At 43.0% G+C, this 24,072-nt stretch overlaps 1 protein-coding gene across 1 annotated transcript in view; it reads left to right on the top strand.

The window, feature by feature from the left end:
* The window catches only part of DOCK2 (dedicator of cytokinesis 2), a 536,841-nt gene that overhangs the window by 341,080 nt on the left and 171,689 nt on the right, over positions 1–24,072 (top strand). Inside the window, exons 28-29 of the mRNA XM_060240619.1 lie at positions 21,239–21,337; positions 23,094–23,188. Coding sequence (XP_060096602.1) covers positions 21,239–21,337; positions 23,094–23,188 — 194 coding nt within the window. The remainder of the gene's footprint in view (positions 1–21,238; positions 21,338–23,093; positions 23,189–24,072) is intronic.

The raw sequence follows: 24,072 nt of genomic DNA, 5'->3' as shown, positions 1-24,072 counted from the left end.
CTATCTATCTATCTATCTATCTATCTATCTATCTATCTATCTATCTATCTATCTATCTATCTATCTATCTATCTATCTTGGGGAGGGACGGTGGCTCAGTGGTAGAGCATCTGCTTGGGAAGCAGAAGGTCCCAGGTTTAATCCCTGGCATCTCCAACCAAAAAGGGTTCAGGCAAGTAGGCATGAAAAACCTCAGCTTGAGACCCTGGAGAGCTGCTGCCAGTCTGAGAAGACAATACTGACTTTGATGGACTGAGGGTCTGATTCAGAATAAGGCAGCTTCATATGTTCATATACGTTCATATATATATATATATATATATATATATATATATATATATATATATATATATATATATATATATATGTGTGTGTGTGTGTGTGTGTGTGTGTGTGTGTGTGTGTGTGTGTGTGGCTAAAGGGACACTTCAGTCCCCAAGGCTTATTCCCACTTATAAATAGAAACAACTTATAATCTAATTCTGTTCAGAGCCATATCCAGGACTGGATTAAACCCAGTGGTGGAGGAGCCCCTAGGCAGTCAAAATCTCTCCCCCCCCGCAAATTATCTCAGAGTTGGAGTGGCTGCCCCGTTGCCTGCAGCCCCTGCAGGCACCTTCTCAAAAGCCCCTTTAACAAAGCTGTGGGGGAGAGGCAAAGAGAGGCAAACTTGGCTATGACAAGCAGCTGCACCAGGCAAGTTAGGCAAAGAGTGGCTCAGTTACTGGCCGGGAGGGCTGCAAGCAGGGGGGAAACCGTGGAGGGGGAAGTTGACCTGCGGCCCCTAAAAGCATGGGGGCCCATAGGCCAGTGCCTACTTGGCCTAATTCTTAATCCAGCCCTGGCCATATCGTCAGGACTGGCTTCTCTTCTCTATCCTGTGGCTATGATCAGGCAAAGAGATTAGTTAAACAGAGGAGGGAGGACATAGACTGCTGAACTGATACTGCTAGCCTACAAAATGTGTATGTGTGGTCAAGCCTTCAAAATATTGTGAAGCTGACAGCTTATTTAATATCTTTAGAAATGAATGGATTCAGAAGGGCATTTACCCTGGCAAGATGCCTGGCCCTCCCTTCTGCAGTATTGGAAGGCAAATACAATGAAACCCCCTCTCTGGAAAGTCTGTTCCTGTCCGCTAAGGGAGGTTGAAACCATACAGCAGGGGTGTCAAACAGGGGGCCAAATCAGGCCCCCAGAGGGCTCCTATCAGGCCTCCGAGCAATTGGCATTGTCGGCTTTCTTCTCCTCTCTTGCTTCCTTCTGCATCACAGCTTGCTTTGCCAGGCTTGCTCAGTCACACAGCAGAGCTACTGAGCCAAGCCTTTCTGTTGGCTGAGGATCCTCCCCCTCCTAGTCCCCTGGGGAAAGAAGGAAAGAGCATTAAGCTTCCTTTGCCCAGTTCCCTGGATTGCACGGGAGAGATACAAAGAAAGCACCATTAAGACCAACAAGTGCTAATGTTGTAAGCATGTTTTATTTTAAGTTTTATTAAAAAATCTTTAATTGTGTTTGTGTCCTTTATACAGTTTATACCTCTGTTACCTGGCATTACATTTTATGACACACATGGCCCATCTCAACAAATACCGTTTTCGCACACAGCTTACCTCGCAGTCACAATCCTGTTCCCTCTGCAGCGTCCGGTCGGATTTCCCACCATCTGTGCCGGAGTTACAGGAAGTGCCGCGGCTTTTGCGGGGCAAACATAAACCGCTAAAGCCCAGTTTACGTTTGCTACGCAGAAGCTGCGGCACTTCCTGTAACTCCAGCACAAATGTGGGAAATCCGACTGGACGCTGTGGAGGGAACAGGATTGTGACTGTGAGGTAAACTGTGTGCGAAAACGGTATAAGTCTCATTATGTCAGATCTGGCCCTCATGACAAATGAGTTTGACGCCCCTGCTTAGAGCACATTTTTTAGCTGCCCACGTTATAAGGAAGCACATGATGAGACTATTACTCTGTTGTTAGACAAAAAGTTACACTTGATTATCTTGTATTTGATATGAATCCCCAAATTACCCATCAAGTAGCTAGATTCTGTTTGGTGATTTTTAGGTCTTGGAACTGTACTGTACTGTAATTAGATTTTAATTTTAAATTGTTTTATCTGGTCTATTTTAAGTGTAAATGTGCCATATGATTGGTCAAATGACAGTAATAAAGAATGAACAAACAAACGAGAAACTTTGGTCCAATTTTAGTTGAATAAATAAATGATAGGAAATTACCAAAATTCATATTTCATGACACATGGCAAAGGGGGAAAATTCAAAAACTTGACATGAGTGATAATACAATGTACTTTCAAGGAGCTTCCTCCATGTAACTATAGTGTAATAATAACAAATGAACATGAATAACCATTTACCACCATTGATTTTACTATGGCTCTGTAACTGATACTTTACACCTGAGCATCCTTCTAGTTAATGTAATTATGACATCTGTCTGTCTGTCTGTCTGTCTGTCTGTCTGTCTGTCTGTCTGTCTGTCTGTCTGTCTGTCTGTCTGTCTGTCTGTCTGTCTGTCTGTCTATCTATCTATCTATCTATCTATCTATCTATCTATCTATCTATCTATCTATCTATCTATCTATCTATCTATCTATTGTCTGTCTTTCACTACTATACATTCAAGTAGTTATACATGGGGAAAAAATACCGGCATGTAATTTGCTAAGCCACTGGCCACCAGTTGCTTTCTGGCAACAGAGACTGACACATCCAGAAGTCATACTCATGCATATACTCTAGTGTAGCAGGATAAAAATCACAGGGCATTGATATTCCACGTTGTTTCCCTCTTATAAAAAGAACTGTTCAATAAAGGTTGTTCCATATAACATGAGTTAATAAAGTGTTATTGAGTTGTGTAACTGGGACAGCTTGACACTCTCTGAAGCTAAATATTTTATCACATTAATGACCTGATGTAATTTTTTTTTACTTAATCGTTGTCCCTGATGTGAACAGAAAGATATTGATGAAGGCTTGCATTTACTTGGTTTATTAATGGAATCTAATTGTGAGTTCTAAAGCTGCTGCTTGAGGTAACTATACAAAATGTCAATGAAATAGCATTTGTATTGCAGCGTGTGCCGTGATTTCCCAGTAAATCCATTAAGAGAATTGTGTGTGGTTTTTCCCTTTGGCTAGAGTTGTAAGTTTTATTAACACCAATTACTTAAAAGAAGTATGTCTTGCTCACTTCTGCCTTGTGCTGAGAGCCATTGCTAGTGTCTAGGAGCTATTATACAAATCTATAGGGGACATTTTGTATGTCATCAGGAAAGGAAGCATTAATGAGGCCGCACCCCCTCCTTCCAGCCATGTACACCCTTGAACTTTCTGCTGTGGTTTGTATGAGTTGATTCAGAGCTTTTCCAGCCCTCTGACTCCTTTCATCTCTGTGGGAAGAAAAAAAAAACTTTTTAAAGTTCAGTGGTCTTGGCCATAATTCTCTCCACATGAATGTGCAGCCATCGATGCTAGTCAGAGCGTCCTGGAACATACAAACAGTTGTGATCTTCTATGCTACGTTAATTGTCCCTGTTTTTTATTTTCATCAGTGAATTTATCTCTGGGTAACGCTGTTGGTTCTCTCAGAAGGATTAAAAAATTTATTTTGACCCTTAGTTGGTAGTAGGGATGCTTGCCTTCAAGGTTGTCTTGGCTTCAGTTTTATCTTGTCAATTTTTAAATATTAAGGAGCCACAACCCCTTGCCGCTAGTGAGGGCCATCTACTACATTTTTCATGCATGAACTTTACACACTCCAGAACATAACAGTAGCTCCTCAGAACAAATGGTCTCCAGTACTTTCAGTGAGCGTGCCAAAGCACTTGTTACAGGGAAAGCAAACAAAACCAAGGTTACTAGTTATCCTTGGAAAAGTCAAATGTACAAACCGACTCTTCTAAAGGGAAACATGGCGGATATAACATGGCGGCTCTATGTAAGGGGGGAAACAGCACACACAGTTTGGCAGGAATGGTATTTACAGAATGACAAAATCTGCCTTTACTCTTTGCGAACAACTTTCCTACCCAATGTTGCTCAGGACAAATGTCATTTCAGACAGTTATCAGACATCTGAAGTATTATTACCCTCAAATACTGTGAGGGCCAATGTACAATTGCACTGCAAAGACCAAGATATAATGCATTCAAGTAAAGCAGGTCCATTCATGGGTGCCCTATAAAATGGAGTATAAACCAAGGCTTTGTCGTGGTTTCCAAATTTATTAATCCAGGTACAATAGCAGCCATGGAAATAAAGCTCGAGGGACTAAAAGGTTACAAAATACCAGTTCTATTCTCCTGCTTGTCAATGAAGGGGGAGTGAAAGGACAGTAATCCATTCACCACCCCCAAATAGCCCCAGAGCCCCCACACACCCACAGGACCACATACTAGGATGTGAAAAATCTTTTTTCCAGGTCTGAGTATATTGGACCCCCAAAATATTGGCATATCTGATATTATCAATTTTGGGTTTTTGGAGGGTTTCCAATGGGGGGGGGAGTCCACTATTTCCAATGGGGAAATTTTCTGAGTGGTTGGGGAGTTGTTTTTAAGGTACAGGGCCCAAAACTGCAGTGGAGCTGCTGGTGCCTGTCCTTTAAATAACCCTTAAGTTTCAAATTGATTGGACCGAGCGGTCCAATTTTATGGGTCCCTGAACAGGGTGCCCCCAGCCATTATCTGTTGTTTCCTGGGATGGGGGGACAACCCCAAGCTGTTCCCAGGGGATAAAGCCCTATCCACAAGTAGCAGTCACTGAGAACCAAAAGAAGTCCAACAGAACAATTGCAGAACCCATAAAATTTCCAGTAGAACCAAAAGTCAACATTCCAAGCCAAACAGAACCAAAAATCAGAGAGAGAGAGAATCTCTGCAGTAAAAACTGAAGGGAACATTGTTGCAAGCCCAGCAGAACCAGTTGCAATGTACAAAATGCCCAGCAGAAGCCAGTGCCACTGTGGCAGTTCAAACTCAGCAGGACAGATGTCAAAACACAGAATCACAACAAATCCAAACCAGGTGTGTGTGTGGATTTTTCTCATGATCTGCAACAATAACTCCCCCCCCCCCACAAAAGGGACACTAAGTAACCCCCCAAAGGAAAACACGCACACACACACACACAATCACAACCTCTTGAAACTGACCAGACATGTTTGAAATTGACAAAAGCAGCAGGGAAGTGCATCGAAACCCCTAAGACCCAGGAACAAGGAGAGGGGGGGCAGGGAGAGAAAGAAAAACAGTCTCCTGCAAATGCAGGCTGCTGAACTTCATGGTAAATCTGGAATGTTACATATTTCTGGGATTTTTTTGAACCTTTTTTTTGGGGGGGGGGGGATGTTCCAAAAATTCCTGGGAATATTTGATTTATTAATTTATTTGCATTTTTGAGCACCCTTCCCAAAATTGGGCTCAGGGTGGTTCACAGCAAATTATAGTTACAGTTTACAATAGATTTAAATAAATGCCTCACCCAGTAAAACAGTAAAAGCATTACATTTCCCTAAAAACAAGAGCCCCATGGCACAGAGAAGTAAAGCTGCAGTACCGCCGTCTGAGCTCCCTTCTCACGACCTGAGTTCGATCCCAGCAGAAGCTGGGTTCAGGTAGCCGGCTCCAGGTTGACTCAGTCTTCCATCCTTCCAAGGTTGGTAAAATGAGTACCCAGCTTGCTAGGGAAAAGTATACGTGACTGGGGAAGGCAATGGCAAACCTCCCCGTAAAAAGTCTGCCGTGAAAACAATGAAAGCGATGTTTGTGAAAACGACTGGTGCTTGCACAGGAGACTACCCTTTTTTTATATCAAAAACAAGATGGCATCCAATTGTAGCGATGCTGCTATCTCACAGAAGAGGCTGAAGTGGGAGTGTCGAGATGAAACCATTGTTGCCCTCAGCCAAATGCATGACAGAACATCTCTGTCTTACAGGCCCTGTGAAATGGTAATAAGTCCCCCAGGGCCCTGATGGAGTTTGGCAGAGATTTCCCCCAGGTTGGGGTCAGGGCAGAAAAGACCCCGGCCCTAGTCAAAGACAGCCAGATATCTCTTGGGCTGGGGATCGCCAGCAGATGCTGATCACCAGAGCACAAGGCTCTCTTAGGGTGTTCCAGGAAAAGGCAGCCCTGAAGGTACATGGATCTCTGGCCATTAAGGATCTCAAAGGTCAATACCAGAATCTTGAATCTGATCTGATACTCTACTTGGAGCCAGTGCAGCTTCCGCAGCACAGGGGAGATGTGAGATACTGTGGGATACTGAATATACAAAAGAAAAATTACTGATAAGGTATTTTTGGGGGTATATTTTTGGCTCAGGTGTATCCGAAATGCATATCTCTGCCTCATGCACAATTACATGCCAACGAAAACCACCCCACAGTAAAATATTTCTGTGCACATGCCAACCTCAGACACGCTCACAAACATCTGCCACACTCCTCAAACACCACATAAACTCCCAAATAGACTTATTCGATGCAGCGAGTCAAAATTGCTCTGTCCCTTCGCTCTTCAGCAGCATGCGGCAAATGCTTATTGAGGGGCAGAGCTCCATTACGTTGCCTCTTCATAATTCTGCTTCCATTTTGTTGGCATATTTCCAGCCCTGTCAATCCTGTCAAGTGGCTTATTTGTACTGGAAAGCAGGGTGGGAAAAGCAGATCTAAGTGCCATGAACACCTTTGTTATAGTTTCCAGATTTATTCAACCAGGGTACATATGAACATATGAAGCTGCCTTATACTGAATCAGACCCTTGGTCCATCAAAGTCAGTATTGTCTACTCAGACTGGCAGCAGCTCTCCAGGGTCTCAAGCTGAGGTTTTTCACACCTATTTGCCTGGACCCTTTTTTGGAGATGCCAGGGATTGAACCTGGGACCTTCTGCTTACCAAGCAGATGCTCTACCACTGAGCCACGGTCCCTACCCTGCTCTCCAGGATCTCAAGCTGAGGTTTTTCACACCTATTTGCCTGGACCCTTTTTTGGAGATGCCGGGGATTGAACCTGGGACCTTCTGCTTCCCAAGCAGATGCTCTAGCACTGAGCCACCGTCCCTCCTGCATATGAAGCTGCCTTCTACTGAATTAGATCCTTGGTCCATCAAAGTCAGTATTGTCTACTCAGACTGGCAGCAGCTCTCCCGGGTCTCAAGCTGAGGTTTTTCACACCTCTTTGCCTGGACCTTTTTAGTTGGAGATGCCAGGGATTGAACCTGGGTAAATAGCAGTTTTGGAAATAAAGTTTGATGGATGAAAGATCATCAAACTACAGATCTTCTTCGTGGTCTCTGTGCATCACACTGATGGGATATAGGCGCCCGCGCCGATCTCGATCGGTATTCTTGAAAGCTGCGGATTTCCGCGCCCAGGGCCCAGTGCGCATGCGCAGAAGCCCCACCGCGCATGCTCACAGGGACCGTAGCGGACATCCCGCCAGTTCTCTTCTGACCGCCCTTCGGATCAGTCGATCTTCACCACGGTCGGTAGAACCCTTTCTTGGAAGTTGCGTTATACTATTTGGACTTTATTAGGACTTTACATACAATTTTTCCAAAGAATTTGGGGGCGAGGGAAGCGGACTTTCTTAGAGGAAAATTTCCCTTCAGCCTTTTTCCCGCCTTTGCCCCACTGCTTGATTTTGCTCATTTCACCCTGAATCCAGCAGCCTGAACCTCCAACAAGCAGTGACAGGAAACAAATGTTAATGTACATTATTCACCCAAGGGAAAATAAAGCTGTGCATTGATTACCAAATAAATAAGCAATCCATTATAATAAAAGCAGATGAGAAAAAGAGGGCATCAACAAATACTATTTGTTCATGCATTCCCCTTTTTCAGCTGTACTGAATGGTAGCAGCCATTGTGATGCCTAACCAAACTGGCAAGGTCCCTCTCCAGTTTGGTGCATTGGTTAAGAGTAGTGGACTCTAATCTAGAGAACTGGGTTTGATTCTCTATTCCTCCACATAAAGCCCGCTAGGTGACCTTGGGTCAGCCACAGTTTTTTCTTAACTCTCTCAGCCCCACCTACCTTGCAGGGTGACTGTTTTGGGGAGAAGAAGGGAAGGTGATTGTAAGCTGCTCTTTGGGTAGTGAAAGGTGGGATATAAAACCAACTCTCTCATAGTTGACTAATGGGTATATGCAGGGGTAATTTTGTAGAAAAATAGGTGGTGGAGCTCATCCAGGGATTGTTCTGCAGCTGCACATACTATTCAATGGACAAGGAGGTGGAACTCTCAGAAAGGTTCAGGAGCTGCACTCCTGTGAGCTCCCACTGAATCCGAGGCCTGGGTATATGGGAGAGAATCTCTCACCTTCTCATGCACCTTATACTTTCTAAAACATCTAAGAATGGTGGTCAGGTACTCTTGGTGAAATATTATCTGTAGAGTGCTTTTAAGGATCACTCTTCCCAGGATGCACTCGAAGCAACATCTGAGATTATGGCGGGAAAATAGGCTGTTTGTCTGAGCACTGCCACCATTGCAGCCCTAAATAAGGTAGGAGGATGAGGGCAAAGAGGGAGATCATGAGCTCTGTTCATGTTACAGTAAATACTCATACAACCCGCATATACGTCCATGCACCCATTTGTAAGAACAAGCCAGAGAACATTCACTTTACAAATGAAACTGGGAACAGTACCTGGATAAATGAGCGGTTTCACACACACATCCAGCGGTATGTGTGTTGAATGTAGAATAAGAATTACTCAATACACATCCAAAGAAAAATCCAGCGTACCCTGAACACAAATTGTACTTGCATCGACTGCAGCTTGTAAACAGGGCTATGGTGTTCTACCTAGGAATACAAATTAAGCAGTTCAGTAGTGGAGTATCTGGGAAACAAGTGGAACTTTTGAAATGAGAACAAAAATGTGTGTGTTCCTATGAGAGTAAGGGTTCTTTGGCCTTTTGACTCAGGGCTCTCAAACCCAAGGCAAGGAGCAGTGATTGTTTTTGGTTATGAGTGCAGGTTGCCCTGCGGTTGAGGAAGAGGGAGGTACATGTGCTGCCAACCTATGGATGCTGCTTCTTACCTTGCTGCCATTGCCCTTTAAATTTCAAGTGGAAGTGGGAGGAAAGATCGTCTGCCTCCTGCCCATTCTTTGTGTCATCCTGTCTGTTGATCTGCTGCCTCCTCAACTGTAGATGAACAATGCCAAAGAGCTGCTTATGACAGGAGATTAGGGAGAAAGAATGGTCTAAGCATCCTGGAGGGACTGGACAGGAGAAAAATGGCTGCCTATTCACCCTCTTCAGCAGGAGACCGAAACGTAACATCTCGAAGTACCGGTCCTACTAGGGTTGCCAAGTCCAATTCAAGAAATATCTGGGGACTTTGGGGGTGGAGCCAGGAGATTTTGGGGGTGGAGCCAGGAGACATTAGGGGTGGAGCCAAGATCAAGGCTGTGACAAGCATAATTGAACTCCAAAGGGAGTTCCGGCCATCACATTTAAAGGGACGACACACCTTTTCAATTCCTTCCTTCCGTAGGAAATAATGAAGGATAGGGGCACCTTCTTTTGGGGCTCATAGAATTGGACCCCCTGGTTCAATCTTTTTGAAACTTGGGGGTTATTTTGGGGAGAGGCACTAGATGCTGTACTGAAAATTTGGTGCCTCTACCCCAAGAAACAGCCCCCCCCAGAGCCCCAGATACCCGCAGATCAATTCTCCATGATTTTCTATGGGAATAAATCTCCCTAGGGAATAACAGAGTTCCCAGCAGACATTTCCCTCCCCTCCCCCTGCTTTCTGACAACCCTGAAGCGGGGGGAGGGCCTCCAAACTGGGGGATCCCCTGCCCCCACCTGGGGATTGGCAACCCTAGGTCCTACGTTGCAAATACGACTCTTTCCTTCTTTGCCTTTAAGGAGCCCGCAGTACTAGAAAGCGAAGAGTTTAATATTACTCTGCTCAGTATCTCAAAAATGGTTTTGAAGTGGGTGGACATTTATCTGTTGGCATTCAACTTGGGGCCTGAGGATTTGTATTGGCAATATTGTAGGTTCTGTAGACCTGGTGGTTCTTTCACTATTGGCTCTAGATTATAGCATGGGACCAAAATGTGAGATAAAATATATATTTGACAACAGGCACTTCCATTTGACAGCAGCTGTAACTCTTGCCTCTCTTAAACAATTTGTCTCATTTTTACAGTGTGGAAAAATCCCATTTGTTTTTTTTTTTTGCTTTGCTGTAGCATCTTCTCAATGCGGAAACACTGGCTCATCAATTAGACTTATTGACCTTTAGAACAGATCTGTTGGGCAAGCATAAATAACCGTTGAAACTTTGTGGGCTAAAAGCCAACTGCAGCAGCATGGGAGATGATCGACGAAGACAACTGGGTCTGAGCTTGGATTAACCTAGAGGACTGTAATATCCTTCTCATACACTGTCTATATAAGTAGGAGGTGGGTGGCTGGGCAAGCCAGTCCCTGACAATAAATTAAGTTCACTAGGGTATACCTCCAAGTAAGTGGGAAAGTTACAGCCTGAAGCTGCGAAGAAAAGCTTTGAGTAATTCTTGCGGCTGCAAAAGTTAGGTTGTATGTTTAGCACCCTCAGAAGGTACTGCAAAGATGAAGAGGGCAACAGAACAGCGCTGTTGAAAATGCTGGAGGGATGTCAAAAACCTTTGTGGGAGAAACTGCCTCCTGTTTTTGCTTGGACTCTTGCCTTTGTTTTAACATTTAATGGTAGGGTTGCCAGATACTGGGGGGAATGGCTGGGGGTAGAGTTACTTGATCCAGTTTAGGAAACTTCTGGAGATTTGTGAGTGGAGCCTGGAGAGGACAGGGAAGTCAGTGGAGTACAATGCCGTAGAGCCTACCCTCCAAAATATCATTTTTTCCCCAGGTGAACTGATTTATGTAGTCTGGCAAGGAGCTGTAATTCTGGGGGATCCCTATCTGATGGTCTTCTCTTCACTCTTCTTCAGCTCCAGTATTAAATTACTGTGTGGGGATACCCAAAGAAAGTATAGCAGTGATGAAAAACAAGTGTGTAGAAATGCCAAAGTCAAGTAAAATATTGCATGTAGTGTGGTCTTTAGTTTGAAAAGATACAGCGAAGGAAATTGAACTGTACGGATTTCTATTGGGGTCTGCCTCTGACAAAGTCGCTGGATAGCTGTGTTGCATTTTGTTACGTGTTATAGTAAAGTGTATCATTTGATGTAAATTTATTCCAAAGAAGAAAACAGGAAGTTACCTAGCATTTAGCACAGATCATAAAAGAAACGTGGTTCAGAACATAGTGAGTTCTATTTGCAATTATTCTATTCAATGCGTGGGATCAGGTGACAGCCTGACAGCCTCTTGGTTTTAAAAAATATGATCCGGGTGCAGGTGCACTGTGGCAATCAGATGGCACCTGCCTGGTAGCCAAGACATCACATGCTGCCATGGCCAATCACATGGCTGGAAATATGCCATAGAGGTAGGGTTGCCAAGTCTAATTCAAGAAATATCTGGGGACTTTGGGGGTGGAGCCAGGAGACACTGGGGTGGAGCTAGGAGCAAGGGCGTGACAAGCATCACTGAACCCCAACGGGAGTTTTGGTCATCGCATTTCAAGGGATGGCACACCTTTTTAAATGTCTTCCTTCCCTCCACCCTCCCCTTCTCTGATTTCACCTCAGAGGCGGAGCGGGCGATGCCGCTGCGCTGCTGCTGCCTCTTCTCCGGTTCACCTTAGCTGCTCCTCCAAGATGGGGCGGCTCGCCACGCTCCTTGGCGCCGTTTCTCCCCCTTCCCCCACTTCCGTTTTTTTGGAGAGTGGGGAAAGAGGCTGTAAATCCTGGGGTCCCCCACCAGGGCGGGAGGGTTGGGAAGCCTACATGGAGGCGTGGCAAGGATTTTGCCACTGGGAAGTTCCTGGTGGCTCTTCAACACCTGTGGGACTCATCCTATCATGAGGTAAGCATGAGCGGACCGTGGGGAGCAGATGTGTGTGTGCTTGTGCACATTAAATCCAGGAGTGGGAGTGGCTATGGCCGGCCAAAAAGCCAATCTGATTGCAACCAATGATTGCTCTGCCTTACAGTTACCAGCTCTGATTAGGATGTGAAGTCTAATGAAAGATTTACCAAAAATGAATGCATGAATTGGAGTGGAGTGGAGGAAGACAAACAACCCGTATCGAAAGAGCAAACATCTGGCACAGACATCAGCAACTTACACCACAATGCTATGCGAAGTTTCACCAGTCCATCAAAATCAGTGGGCTTAGAGACTGGTGCGACTGTGCATAGGATTGAACTGCTCATGTCTTATTCTGCCTCTTTTCGTTCTAAAAAAACCAATAATTCTGTGTTCGAAAACTTGTGTTATGAACATGTGCAAAACGATAATCGTGTTATAGAATCAAAATCTATACAGATATCATTAATGTGAAAAGTGCTTTTAATGATATAATGGGAAACTCCTTTCTTGGCACTTAATCTGAGTTTAGAAACTAGGAGGGGAACCTAATTATTAGACTGTGCCGTTTCTGAAATACTATCCTGTACAAAGCAAAAGAAAACCCTATATATTTTTAAAAAGAAACGTTTGAGCTTTTATTAAAGAAAATAACTATACTTATGTAACATCATTTACTTGAATTCCTTTCAAGGATTTCACTTCACTGTAAGTACTGGAATAGAAGTGTGGTTTAGCTCTTGCAATTAATTTGAGTTAGCCATAAACTGTTTCAGCAGTAGAAGATTCTTTGCTTCTATGTTGAACATTTGACCTTTGCTTCTATGTTGAACATTTATCTGACCCTAGACTTAATCCATCCCATCAATTGTATAATTCATGTAATGGGCCTAGTCAGGGCCTAGTCAGTTGATCTGTTAACCCCATGATAGCTGTGGTTTCAAAGTTGTCTGGACTCTTAGGTGCATTTCCCTAGGTTGAAGGAACCACACACACACACACACATTGCATGCTGTACAGATCTTGAGTTATTGATCACAACTACCCAAACATTTCCCGAGTGCCAAAAACTGATGAATTTAGCAAACGCTTTTATGCCAATCATGGCTGGGATGAAACATCAGGCGTCATGGGGGAAAGGGGTCATGTGAACAGGATCCAAATTGCTGAAGGCAAGAAATTGCTGACACAAAACCAACTAGGCTTGCCAGTGTGATCCCTCACTGCCAGTGGCTGCTGCCACTCAGATGGCTGGTGGGGGGGGGGGGGGTGATGGTGGCTGGAAACAGGACGAAAGTCATTGGCGTCCTGATGCATTTTTGTCATTTCCCCTGCACTTGGAAGTGGTTAAACCATAGAGTTTTACCCAAATGCCAGAGCATTCTGACATCACTTCTGGGTGCATGGAGAGTGATACCAATGTGCCACTGGCAATGTCATTATGTAGCTGGTGAGTGCCCCCACTGCTGATTGCCAGGTCCTATCCGGCAACCCTAAAACAGGTATGCTCAATTACCAAGAAAATGCACCATCATACCCTCGTCTGCCTTCTTGCTATATGTAGAACCCCCTTCTTAAATTTCAGTATTAGACACAACAGGTGGTTGATAGGGGGTGTACAGGGCTTTTATTGTAGCAGGAACTCCTTTGCGTATTAGGCTACACCCCTCTGATGTATCAAATCCGCCAAGAGCTTACAGGGCTCTTCTTACATGGCCTACTGTAAGCTCTTGGAGGATTGTCTACATCAGGAGGGTGTAGCCTAATATGCAAAGGAATTCCTGCTACAAAAAAGCCCTGTGGTTGTGCAAAAAAAAAATCAGGTCTCTTGGGGTGGGCGGGGGTGGGTTGTGTACATTGTACCTGAAAAGTATTGGCATTTTCCAATATTTCCAAATCACAATACACAATACCCACAAATTGGGATTTTTTCAGGAATCCTTCCCCCCCCTTTATTTTTTTGCTCATTTATACCCTATGGGGGCCGTTATAGTCAATGATCCCCGTAGGGTATAATGGATAATTGATCTGGGGGTATCCATGGGCCTGTGGGGCCATTTTTTGAAATTTTCTTCATAGCTGCTAGTGTCTCTTCTCAACACCCCCCTCTCAAGTATCAAAAAGAATGGACCAAAGGGTCCAATTCTATAGACCCCCAAAGAAGGTGCCTCATCATCCATTAGTTTCAGTGGAGGGAGGAAAAGCTTTAAAGGGACTGAGGTCCCTTTAAATGCCTTTGGTAAACTGCTAGTTAACTCTGAAGGTGTTTAAAAGTCCCACACTGCCTTTTCCAAGTGGTGAGTTCACCCAGAAGGCACTTAAAGGGACTGTGGTCCCTTTCAATGTCCATTAACTTCAGCTATCTGGTGGTCCTGAAAAATTCAAAATATTTTCAGGATTTTTTGAGGCTCAGCTATTTTGGATGGTTTGGGGGTGGGGGGTGGGTGGGGAGGAAATACTCAGATCTATTTTTGTCTTAAAAAAACAGTGACTATTTTTTTTTCCCCAGCTTGGATGTAGCCAAATGCATATCCTTAGTAGGTGATGGGAAGTGCAGTCAAGTTGCGGCCAAGTTATGGCAACCATGGAGGGTTTTCAAGGCCAGAGACATTCAGAGGTGGTTGGCCATTGCATGCATTGGGGAGGGGACGGTGGCTCAGTGGTAGAGCATCTGCTTGGGAAGCAGAAGGTCCCAGGTTCAATCCCCGGCATCTCCAAAAAAGGGTCCAGGCAAATAGGTGTGAAAAACCTCAACTTGAGACCCGGGAGAGCCGCTGCCAGTCTGAGTAGACAATACTGACTTTGATGGACCAAGGGTCTGATTCAGTATAAGGCAGCTTCATATGTAGGAGGGACGGTGGCTCAGTGGTAGAGCATCTGCTTGGTAAGCAGAAGGTCCCAGGTTCAATCCCCGGCATCTCCAACTGAAAAGGGTCCAGGCAAAGAGGTGTGAAAAACCTCAGCTTGAGATCCTGGAGATCTAGGAGGGACGGTGGCTCAGTGGTAGAGCATCTGCTTGGGAAGCAGAAGGTCCCAGGTTCAATCCCTGGCATCTCCAACTAAAAAAGGGTCCAGGCAAATAGGTGTGAAAAACCTCAGCTTGAGACCCTGGAGAGCCGCTGCCAGTCTGAGAAGACAATACTGACTTTGATGGACCCAGGGTCTGCTTCAGTAGAAGGCAGCTTCATATGTTCATATGTTCATGCCACCGCATAGCGATCCTGGACTTCTTTGGTGGTCTACCTATCTAAGCACTAACCAAGTCTGACGCTGCTTAGCTTCCAAGTCCTAATGAGATGGAACTAGAACGGGCCATCCAAGTCAGAGTGACCACTGTATTAAATGACTGTCAGAAGGTGATGTCACAGGAAACAGAATAGGCTATAATAATAACAAATAGGTAATAAATAGAGCAGCTTTCTTTGGCAAACATTTTGAAGGCTTTTTCAGAAAATACTCTGGAAGAGACCTATCCTACTCCTGAATATGCTAAGAATTGCGGGGTCCTGGCGGATGCAGCTTATTGTGTGGAGCTAGAAACATGTACCTAGTAGTGGTTTTGGTCCCAGAGTGCAGAGCAATATGAAGGTAATTACTTTTGGTAACTAGGGTGATACCGCATTGGAGAAAAGCGCTGTAATTTTATAACCCATAGCGGCCTTTTAAAATATTGGAACGGAAGCTGCTGCTACTCCATTTCATATTTGTTTCAAATTACGTATCTTCTATTTCCCATTAACTTAATCCAGGTAGTTTTTATCCTCTTAAAATCTGCTAAAGTGTCAAAAGTGTCCAGAATGCAAAGAAAACAGTGGCCCAAGAGCAAAGCTGACGTGAGTTTTTCAATCAGAAAGAAGCTGTCAGTGAAATGTGCAGATGGGCTACCTGGGCTATTCCCCAGTCACCTATGAAAGACAAGAAGACAGCTCTAGTGAACTATAAGACATCCGGCATACATAGCAAATTTCAAAGCCTCTCTTAGAGGTGATGGGAGTTGATTATTATGGAACATTATGCCTGTAAGCTGTGGCAAATAGGAGTGAGATGGCTCAGATCCAGATTTTTATATATATCTGAAGAGCACAATTCAAGTTGTTGCGCAATAGCCTATTACTAATATTTGCATGGATGGTTTTGTATTTGAGGTTATTACTTGAGGTCAAAAATGGCCGAGGAAGTATCCATGCAAAATTATGATGACTAGTATTTACGGGCAAGTGAATAATAAGATGGCAAGTGGTACATTTAGTTCCAAGTGTTCAGTTCAGACCCCCTAATATTCTGTATTGCTAGCAATCTTGTTGCATTTAATAAGAATGTAAAAACCTCAAATGAGAGATAGTTGCACTTAAGTGGGACAAACCTTTCTAAACTATGGGTCGGATCAAATGAATCTGTTCTACTAATGACAAAGCCTTCCGCCGGTGGAAGTGCCATGTTTTGCTAGAGGAAATCTCACTGTACCACAAGAAGGTTCTTCCATCAGTAGAATGGATTTATAGGCCCTAACCCTATGGAAGCAGAATAGAAATAATTCAGGTCAAGGGTCTGTCTTCTGTTGATGCTGTAATGATAACTGCCTAAAAGATTTCAACGAGCACAGACTGCGTACTAAATGCTAGAGTATGCTGTAGTCCCCTAGTTCAATGGAGTTTTTTGATTGTACATCATACATGATATGTATATTCACCCTCAGAGGTTAGGGCACCAACAATATTTGCATGTGTGGATCAGCTGCCCATAGCATAGACACAAGATGCTAGTAGACGTATATTTATGCATATGGAAGACAGACAACATTCAGCAGCCCAAATTGCCTTGGGAAGTTCTCCAGAGAAGATAACACTCTACTTTCCCATCAAAAAAGTAATTGGGGGAGGGGCAGTTGCAGAAGGACAGCAGAACCTTGATGGGAAAGTGAAGTGGTCACAGGTTAAGCATCCAGGGAAAGAAGCAGGGGAGAAGTAGGTCTGTTCCACGTGCCGTACAATTGTCACGAATGTCTAGTTAAGGTCACCAATGGGGAGGGGTGACCTTAACTAGACATTTTAACCAGCAGTGGATCAGCATTGGCACATAACTAGATATTTTAACCAGCAGTGGATCAGCATTGGCACATAACTTTATTATATGCACACTGTATTGACTTCTTTTTAGTGCTTTTCTTTTATTTATATTACTCTTGCTTGAAGTTACTACGGCAACCTGTCACCATCTGGTGTTGTAAAGTATGATGAGATTTTTGGTTGCTAGGTGCTGAAGTTTGACTTGTCTTTTTGTGGAGCCCTTTCGTATTCTTTCTCTCTGTTATATATCAAATACCAGAGGATTAAGGACAAATACATTTGGCCATTCATTCTTATAGTTTATCAAGTCACGTTCACGCTTTTGAGATGTCACTTGCTATAGCATTTCTCTGTTATTTTTATTTCACTTACACTTTACAATGTCATCATTTAGGTCAGTGAATTCCTTAGCAGTAAGATGCAAATCTTTGATTAATCGTCTTATCTTAATTTTAATGCTGCCCGGGGATATCTTATTTTCCTTTGACACCTTCTTTAATCTTTATATTGTTTGAATAGATATAAGTTCTCTAGTTGCCACCTTTCATTTTTTTACTTCAGCTGGCAATATTTCCTTTTAAAAAAATAGCCAATTTGGTTAATGGACATTGTTTTGCTTATAGTTTATGGTCTGAATCATATGGCACACTGCTGCTGGGCATGTAGTGATTAAATTTATGTACGTTATTGATTGCATATATCGGTGATAGTGCAATGTCTTCCGAACAGACTCCTTCCTCTTCACATTCTGTTATGTACTCCCTCATCATCCAAGTGTTTGCTGCGATTACACTTTATTTTTACACACGTTTGACCTAGTTTCAACCATGCATATCAGTACAGTGATTCATTAGACACATTTTAACAACACTAAGCACGGCAGAAATGACATGTCAAGATTTCACTTGAGCAACTTTTATCTCTTGTGCTGTTAGTTTTCTATATGTTTATTTAGTGGTGTAAAAAGTCTCAGCCCTTTCTTAATAAGTGCCTGGGGGGGGGGGGGGAGCCGTGCACCTCAACGTTGGTTAATTGCTGTGTTTGCAGTAAGTGCCTTCGGCTTCAGCCCAGGCTATAAACAATAAAGAGAGAGCTGGGGGAAGGCAGAAATTGGTGGGGGGTGAAGTAATGAAGCGTTCCCCCCTCCAAGCAACCAATAACACTATCTTGCATTCACTGTTCTTTTTGCAATATAGTTTGCTGCCGGAATTGTGCAGTTCTGAAGTATGCTTAAACTAGGATCCTTTTCGGGGAGGAGGGGGAATTGAGGGAGGGGTTCTAACATGGAAGCGAGTCCATCTGCCTTGATATCTATGTCCATGCAATTGCTAGATTGGCAGAAATTAGGGGTGCATTGCAAAATGGTAGTATTAAGAATCCTACGTAATAAAACCAAGAGTATGCCGATTGGAAAGTTTAGTCAGTGTGTAGCTTCAGAATTATACACTACAAACCTAGCACTGTCTTGTTCCTCTCCTCAGCACCCATTGATCAGTGACTCAAATTGGAAAGCAGGACCATAATTTTAGTTTCCTGGCAGCAGAAATGGGTTGCAGGAACCAAAGCATGACATCTGTTAGTTCACACTGTTCCCATTTGCACTTGATAAGTCTATGCAGATATGCTGGGCTGCAATGCTGGGTACAGCTAGCTGGATTTTTAAAAGTTGGCTTTTAATTCATAACTGATATCTTCAAAATAATTTTGGATCAGTACAAAGAGAGTCTTTCATTCTTTAAGGGATTACTAAAAATCATTTGGGGGGATGGGGAGAGCCAAGAACATCCTTTGCAAAATCTTTCAGATATTATTAGAGACATCAAGATTACAAGGCATGTGGAGCCTTTTCCCCGTTTACGGCAGCAATGCTTTCAAAATTAAAATTAGGACATCTGGATCACTAGTCTCCGCAACACAATTACAGCTCCCGGTTTTGGATGAGCAGTTTAGATCCTCATACATATATATGCACTCTGGCACATTTTGCCTCTGAAAGTAAACTACTATAGCAAGGGGAAGGGGGGGGGTGGAATAAGCATTAGAAAGAGCATCAGTAAGAAAAGCCAACACAAATCCTTACCTGAACGATCTGGGATTACCTGCTGGAATTATTTCCTTTTAGCCTTCCACAAACAGTCCAAGCTCTGAGTAGCACAAACGTTATTCCAAAAAGCAGGGATAAGTAGCCGTTTATGTTGTAATTTTCACTGCTTATATGCCAGAAGTGTGCTGGGTCTGCTCACATAGGAATAAATAAAAAAAAAACAACCCAGCACCAACAGAACAGAAGCTACCATATGAAAGTAAAAAAGACCTCTAGTGGCAGCAACCTGAAGTTAAAGAGGTTTCTTTGCTTGCTTTAAGTGGTCGACAAAATGGTTGGGAATATCAAACTGCAGATCATTTACAGAGATGTGTGACCTTGCTGTATTTGTGATGGCAAGCACATCACAGGGTGAAATCTAATTCTGCAGACCAATTGTAAATAAACTTCTGACCTGAAGACTGAGGAACCATTGGAAGGACAAGTAAACCGATCTAATAAGTATAGCAGCAAGCTGATGTGATTGATGGGCACCCCTTCCTTGATTTTATGTGCAGGTTATTTCTCAAAAGAAAGTCCGAATCACTAGCAAGCTCATAATTAAAAAACCTGTTATCGGAATTCTGATGCCACAAACTTTCACTAGTAAAAAAAGTCCTGAGCATGAAGAAACTTCAGTTTTCTTTAATGTCTCCTAACAACTCTAATACACATTGATTTGTAATAAATAATAAATAATCCAGTTATTGGGAGACAAAAACTTGTGAAGTGTAAGTAGGGTTGCCAAGTCCAATTTAAGAAATATCTGGGGACTTTGGGGTGGAGCCAGGAGACTTTGGGGGTGGAGCCAGGATACATTGGGGCGGAGCCAAGATCAAGGGTGTGACAAGCATAATTGAACTTCAAGGGAGTTCTGGCCATCACATTTAAAGGGACTGCACATCTTTTTAAATGCCTTCCTTCCATAGGAAATAATGAAGGATGGGGCACCTTCTTTTGGGGCTTATAGAATTGGACCCCCTGCTCCAATCTTTTTGAAACTTTTGAGGTATTTTGGGGAGAGGCACTAGATGCTATACTGAAGATTTGGTGCCTCTATCTCAAAAAACAGCCCTCCCCCCCAGAGCCCTCGATACCTGCGGCTCAATTCCCCATCATTCCCTATGGGAATCGTTCATGGAGGTGCATGATGGCTATGGGGGTGGGGCTTCCCCCGCCAGCCAGCTGGCTGGGGGAGGGGGGAAGCCTGTAAAACCGGGGGATCCCCCTCTGGGACCTGGGGATTGGGAAGCCTCAGTGTAGGAGTTGTCAAAATAAAGTTAATTTGACAAGTAACTAATGGGCTTTGACGGCTATGGTTTACCCCCCTCTGTGACATCATATTTAAAAATCACTTAACAAGGATATAGTCTTTCTTGATGGTTTTCTATCTAGCCAGTTTTAATAAAATCTGGCTTATGATTTCAGTTGTTGTTGGGCTGCCATGACATAGCTTCAGTAACGTTGACAATACTGACATTGATTGATACATTGATATACTGGTTGTTTTTAGTTATGTCAATTATTATTGTATTTTCATTTTTAAACCTTATTGTTAGAATTAATATGCTGTGAGCCGCCCTGAGCCTGCCTCCGTGGGGTGGGGCGGGATATAAATCAAATAAAATGAAAAAAACGTAATTCAAAAGGAATTTAAATTATGCAAATAGAAATTTTATCCCTCCTGTAGTTGAACTATTCTTTATGCATATTGTAGGATAGTTCAGAAGAACTCTTGGGAAATATTTCCCCCTTCCTATAACTGCAGTGCAAAACTTTTCGAGAACTTGCATCTATTTTAAGAATTTTAAAATAATGTTAAAGTTGACTGTGGGGTGTCATGAAGCTGTGTCTGTAGCGAAACACTGTCACTTTTCAGCAAGATTAGTCATTTTGAACGGCGCTGATTTTTTTTAATAAATTGCAATTTATGCAGTATAATCAGAAGCACTTCTTTCTTTTACTGCCATCAGATTCTTGGCACACATTATTTTTGCATGTCTGACTTCTCACCCATTCTAAGTGAAGTTTGGTGATGCTGAATATAAATAGGTTCTTCTGTTCCCGCAAACCACTCAGCTTCTATGTGCATGTCAATATTGTCATTTTCTCTCTTTAGAGTCATTTTGTGGCCTGCATGACAGCAATCTTGAACCAAATGAGTGACCACCATTACTCCTCTTACATTGAAACATTTCAGACAAGTTCAGAACTAGTGGTAAGTTGTAACGGAAATGGGGGCAGCAGAGTTCCCCCCCCCCCCCAACATTTTGAACTTTGCATCCTCACCTGTTTTTCTCCAAAGGTCCCCAAACATACAAACATCAGTCGTAGATGCAAGGGAAAACAAACAAAAAAAACCCTGCTCTGTTTAGTCGTCATGATTTTTTGGGGTGATTGTTAAAAATGTGACTTCTTGCCTTGTGTTGTTTCTCTTCCAAAGCATGCGTAGCATGACTGATACCTTCCTGGTTTCAGAAGCCTTCAGTCTAACTCCGGTTTGTTCTTACATTTAAATTTGGATGTCTAAACAAATGAGTTTGTTTCTTCCCCTCAAACTCAGATTCCACATGGCGGCAGATGGAAGAACTCCAGAAAATTATACACACACACACTAGCAAAGAGGATGCTTAAGAATAGTGTTTAGAAACATTTGAGTTAGTTGGCCAATATAGTCAATGTCATCACATACTTATGGAACAAACACTTTCAAAAATGTCCAAGGTCTCTTGATATTCTACAATAATATATGGAGATTTGACAAGAGGATAAAAAGCCCCTGTAGCTTACCATGATAAGACAACATACCTATTTCTTAGAACTGGAGATATGTCCCCAGCTTCCCAAAGCTCTATGGTACCTATTGTTCCATAGAGTTTTCCCTCCCAAATGGCTAGAGCGTCCAGCAAAATCATAGAGTTTTCCTGGAAATGCCTAGAGCAGCCCTGCATGGGCTGCACCATTTTGATGATGTTACTTCTGGGTGATGTCATCACGCCAGAGATGTAGGGGGAGGTTCCCCCCACCGGCCCAATGTAGGCTAGCGGGTTGGGAACCTCTCTCGGACCAGGACCTTGGCAACACTAACAAGAGAGGAGGGGGATGCATCATAGAGATTACTTTCTTGATTTATCAAACCAGCTTTAGAGTTTGTGCTGGATTTTGGCATATCTTAGACTTTGAAAAACCAGAATGCGTCGATAACTAGTCTTTTCTGTCATCCTAAGTAGTCATGGTGGAAAATGGATGGTTTACACAAAGGCCTTACCATCAGGCTGCTGGTTTAAGTAGGTTTTTTCCTTTGGGCTTTTTTCCTTTGTGCTTTTTCCCGATAGCCATTTTTTCCATGGAAATTTTTCCACCCCGCATATGTAAATCTAGTCTGTTAGTCTACAGTTGTCTAGACTGTTGTGCTGCAAATCAGTCGTGTTAGACAGGTGAAATGTGGAATATGAAGCATGGGCAAACCCCAGTGCTTGTATCTGACCCAGGTTTGTACATGGGGAATTTGCCTTATTCTCTAACATTGTTTAAATATTAAAATTATTTATTTAAATTTGAACCAAAATTTTTTCCAGAAAATGTTCCAATTCAATTTTTTCTAGAAAACTCATGTCAGGGCTTTATTTAAATTGATGTTAGTTAAATTTAGGTTAATTAAGATATACATTTTAATTGTGACACTAATTTTATTGATTTGTGTTCAGTACCCTTACACTGTGGCAATTTCTACAGAAAAGTGAACTTCTGGGGAGCAGAATATTGATATTGATTCTATTACTTCTGTTTTATTACCTCATGTCTTTGGACCATCCAGGGTTCTGGATGGCTACATTTAGTTTGAGCGTATGGGTGCTCCCAACAAATTATTCCACGACAGCAAGTTATTTTTTTTAAAAAAACTCCAGTATGGAGGTGGTACTTTCTTTTAAACACAAAGAATGAAAATTTACCATGATATTATTGCCTTTTAGGACTTTTTGATGGAAACGTTCATAATGTTTAAAGACCTTATTGGAAAAAATGTCTACCCCTTGGACTGGATGGCCATGAGCATTGTGCAGAACAGGTAATCTGAACCCTCTAGGCCAAACACAGACAGACAGTCATAGCTGGTTGTCAACCAAAGACATGATATGTATCTGGGACTGCAAAGAGAGATAGAAATGTAAGCCATGCAACGGACCACGCTACTTGGCTTGCGAGCTACATTTGGTTTGATGTGTGCAAGCTGAGCAGACCTTGCCCAGAGCTTGAAAGCTATCCTAAGATCCAAAAAGCTTTTCCCCTTTGGGCATTCTTTAATCATCCAGTATCTCAAAGGTGAAATTAAAGAAATATTTAAACATTACATTGGGACAGCTGTACTGGATTGAAGGAAGGAAGATGCTGCTTGGGGGGGGGGAGGGCAAGTGGGTCATGCAGAGACACATGTACAGTTGACACTGTCAAGAACTAGAAAGGAGTTGGCTAGGGGGTGAGGTTAAGAGGCTGAGATAAAATAGTGTTAGGGGAATGGCAATTTAGATGGAGAAAGAGAAGACATGGTGTTTTATTATTTATTTATTTATTTATTACGTTAAGCTTATATCCCGCCCTCTCCACAAGCGGACTCAGGGCGGCTCACAACATCACATTACTTCCATTAAAAACCAATAAAACATAATTACATATTGAAATTATTTAAAACATTTCATGGTGCTATATTAATACAGTACAGTATAGCGGTTCTGAAAGTTCGATGGTAACCATCGGTACTCTGCATGGAGCTCTATATAATGTCCAGTGGCAGCTCTCTCTCGGTTAAATGTTGAAGGCCTGTCGGAACAATTCGGTCTTACAGGCCCTGCGGAATGTAGACAAATCCCGCAGGGCCCTTATGGCCTCTGGAAGAGTGTTCCAGAGTTCTGGCGCTGCCACCGAGAAGGCCCTGGCTTGTGTCGTACACAACCT

This window comes from Heteronotia binoei, chromosome 5, assembly GCF_032191835.1.
Source record: "Heteronotia binoei isolate CCM8104 ecotype False Entrance Well chromosome 5, APGP_CSIRO_Hbin_v1, whole genome shotgun sequence".
NCBI lineage: Eukaryota > Metazoa > Chordata > Lepidosauria > Squamata > Gekkonidae > Heteronotia > Heteronotia binoei.
The sequence above is the reverse complement of the archived record's forward strand: the minus strand, read 5'-3'. Positions and strand labels throughout refer to the sequence as shown.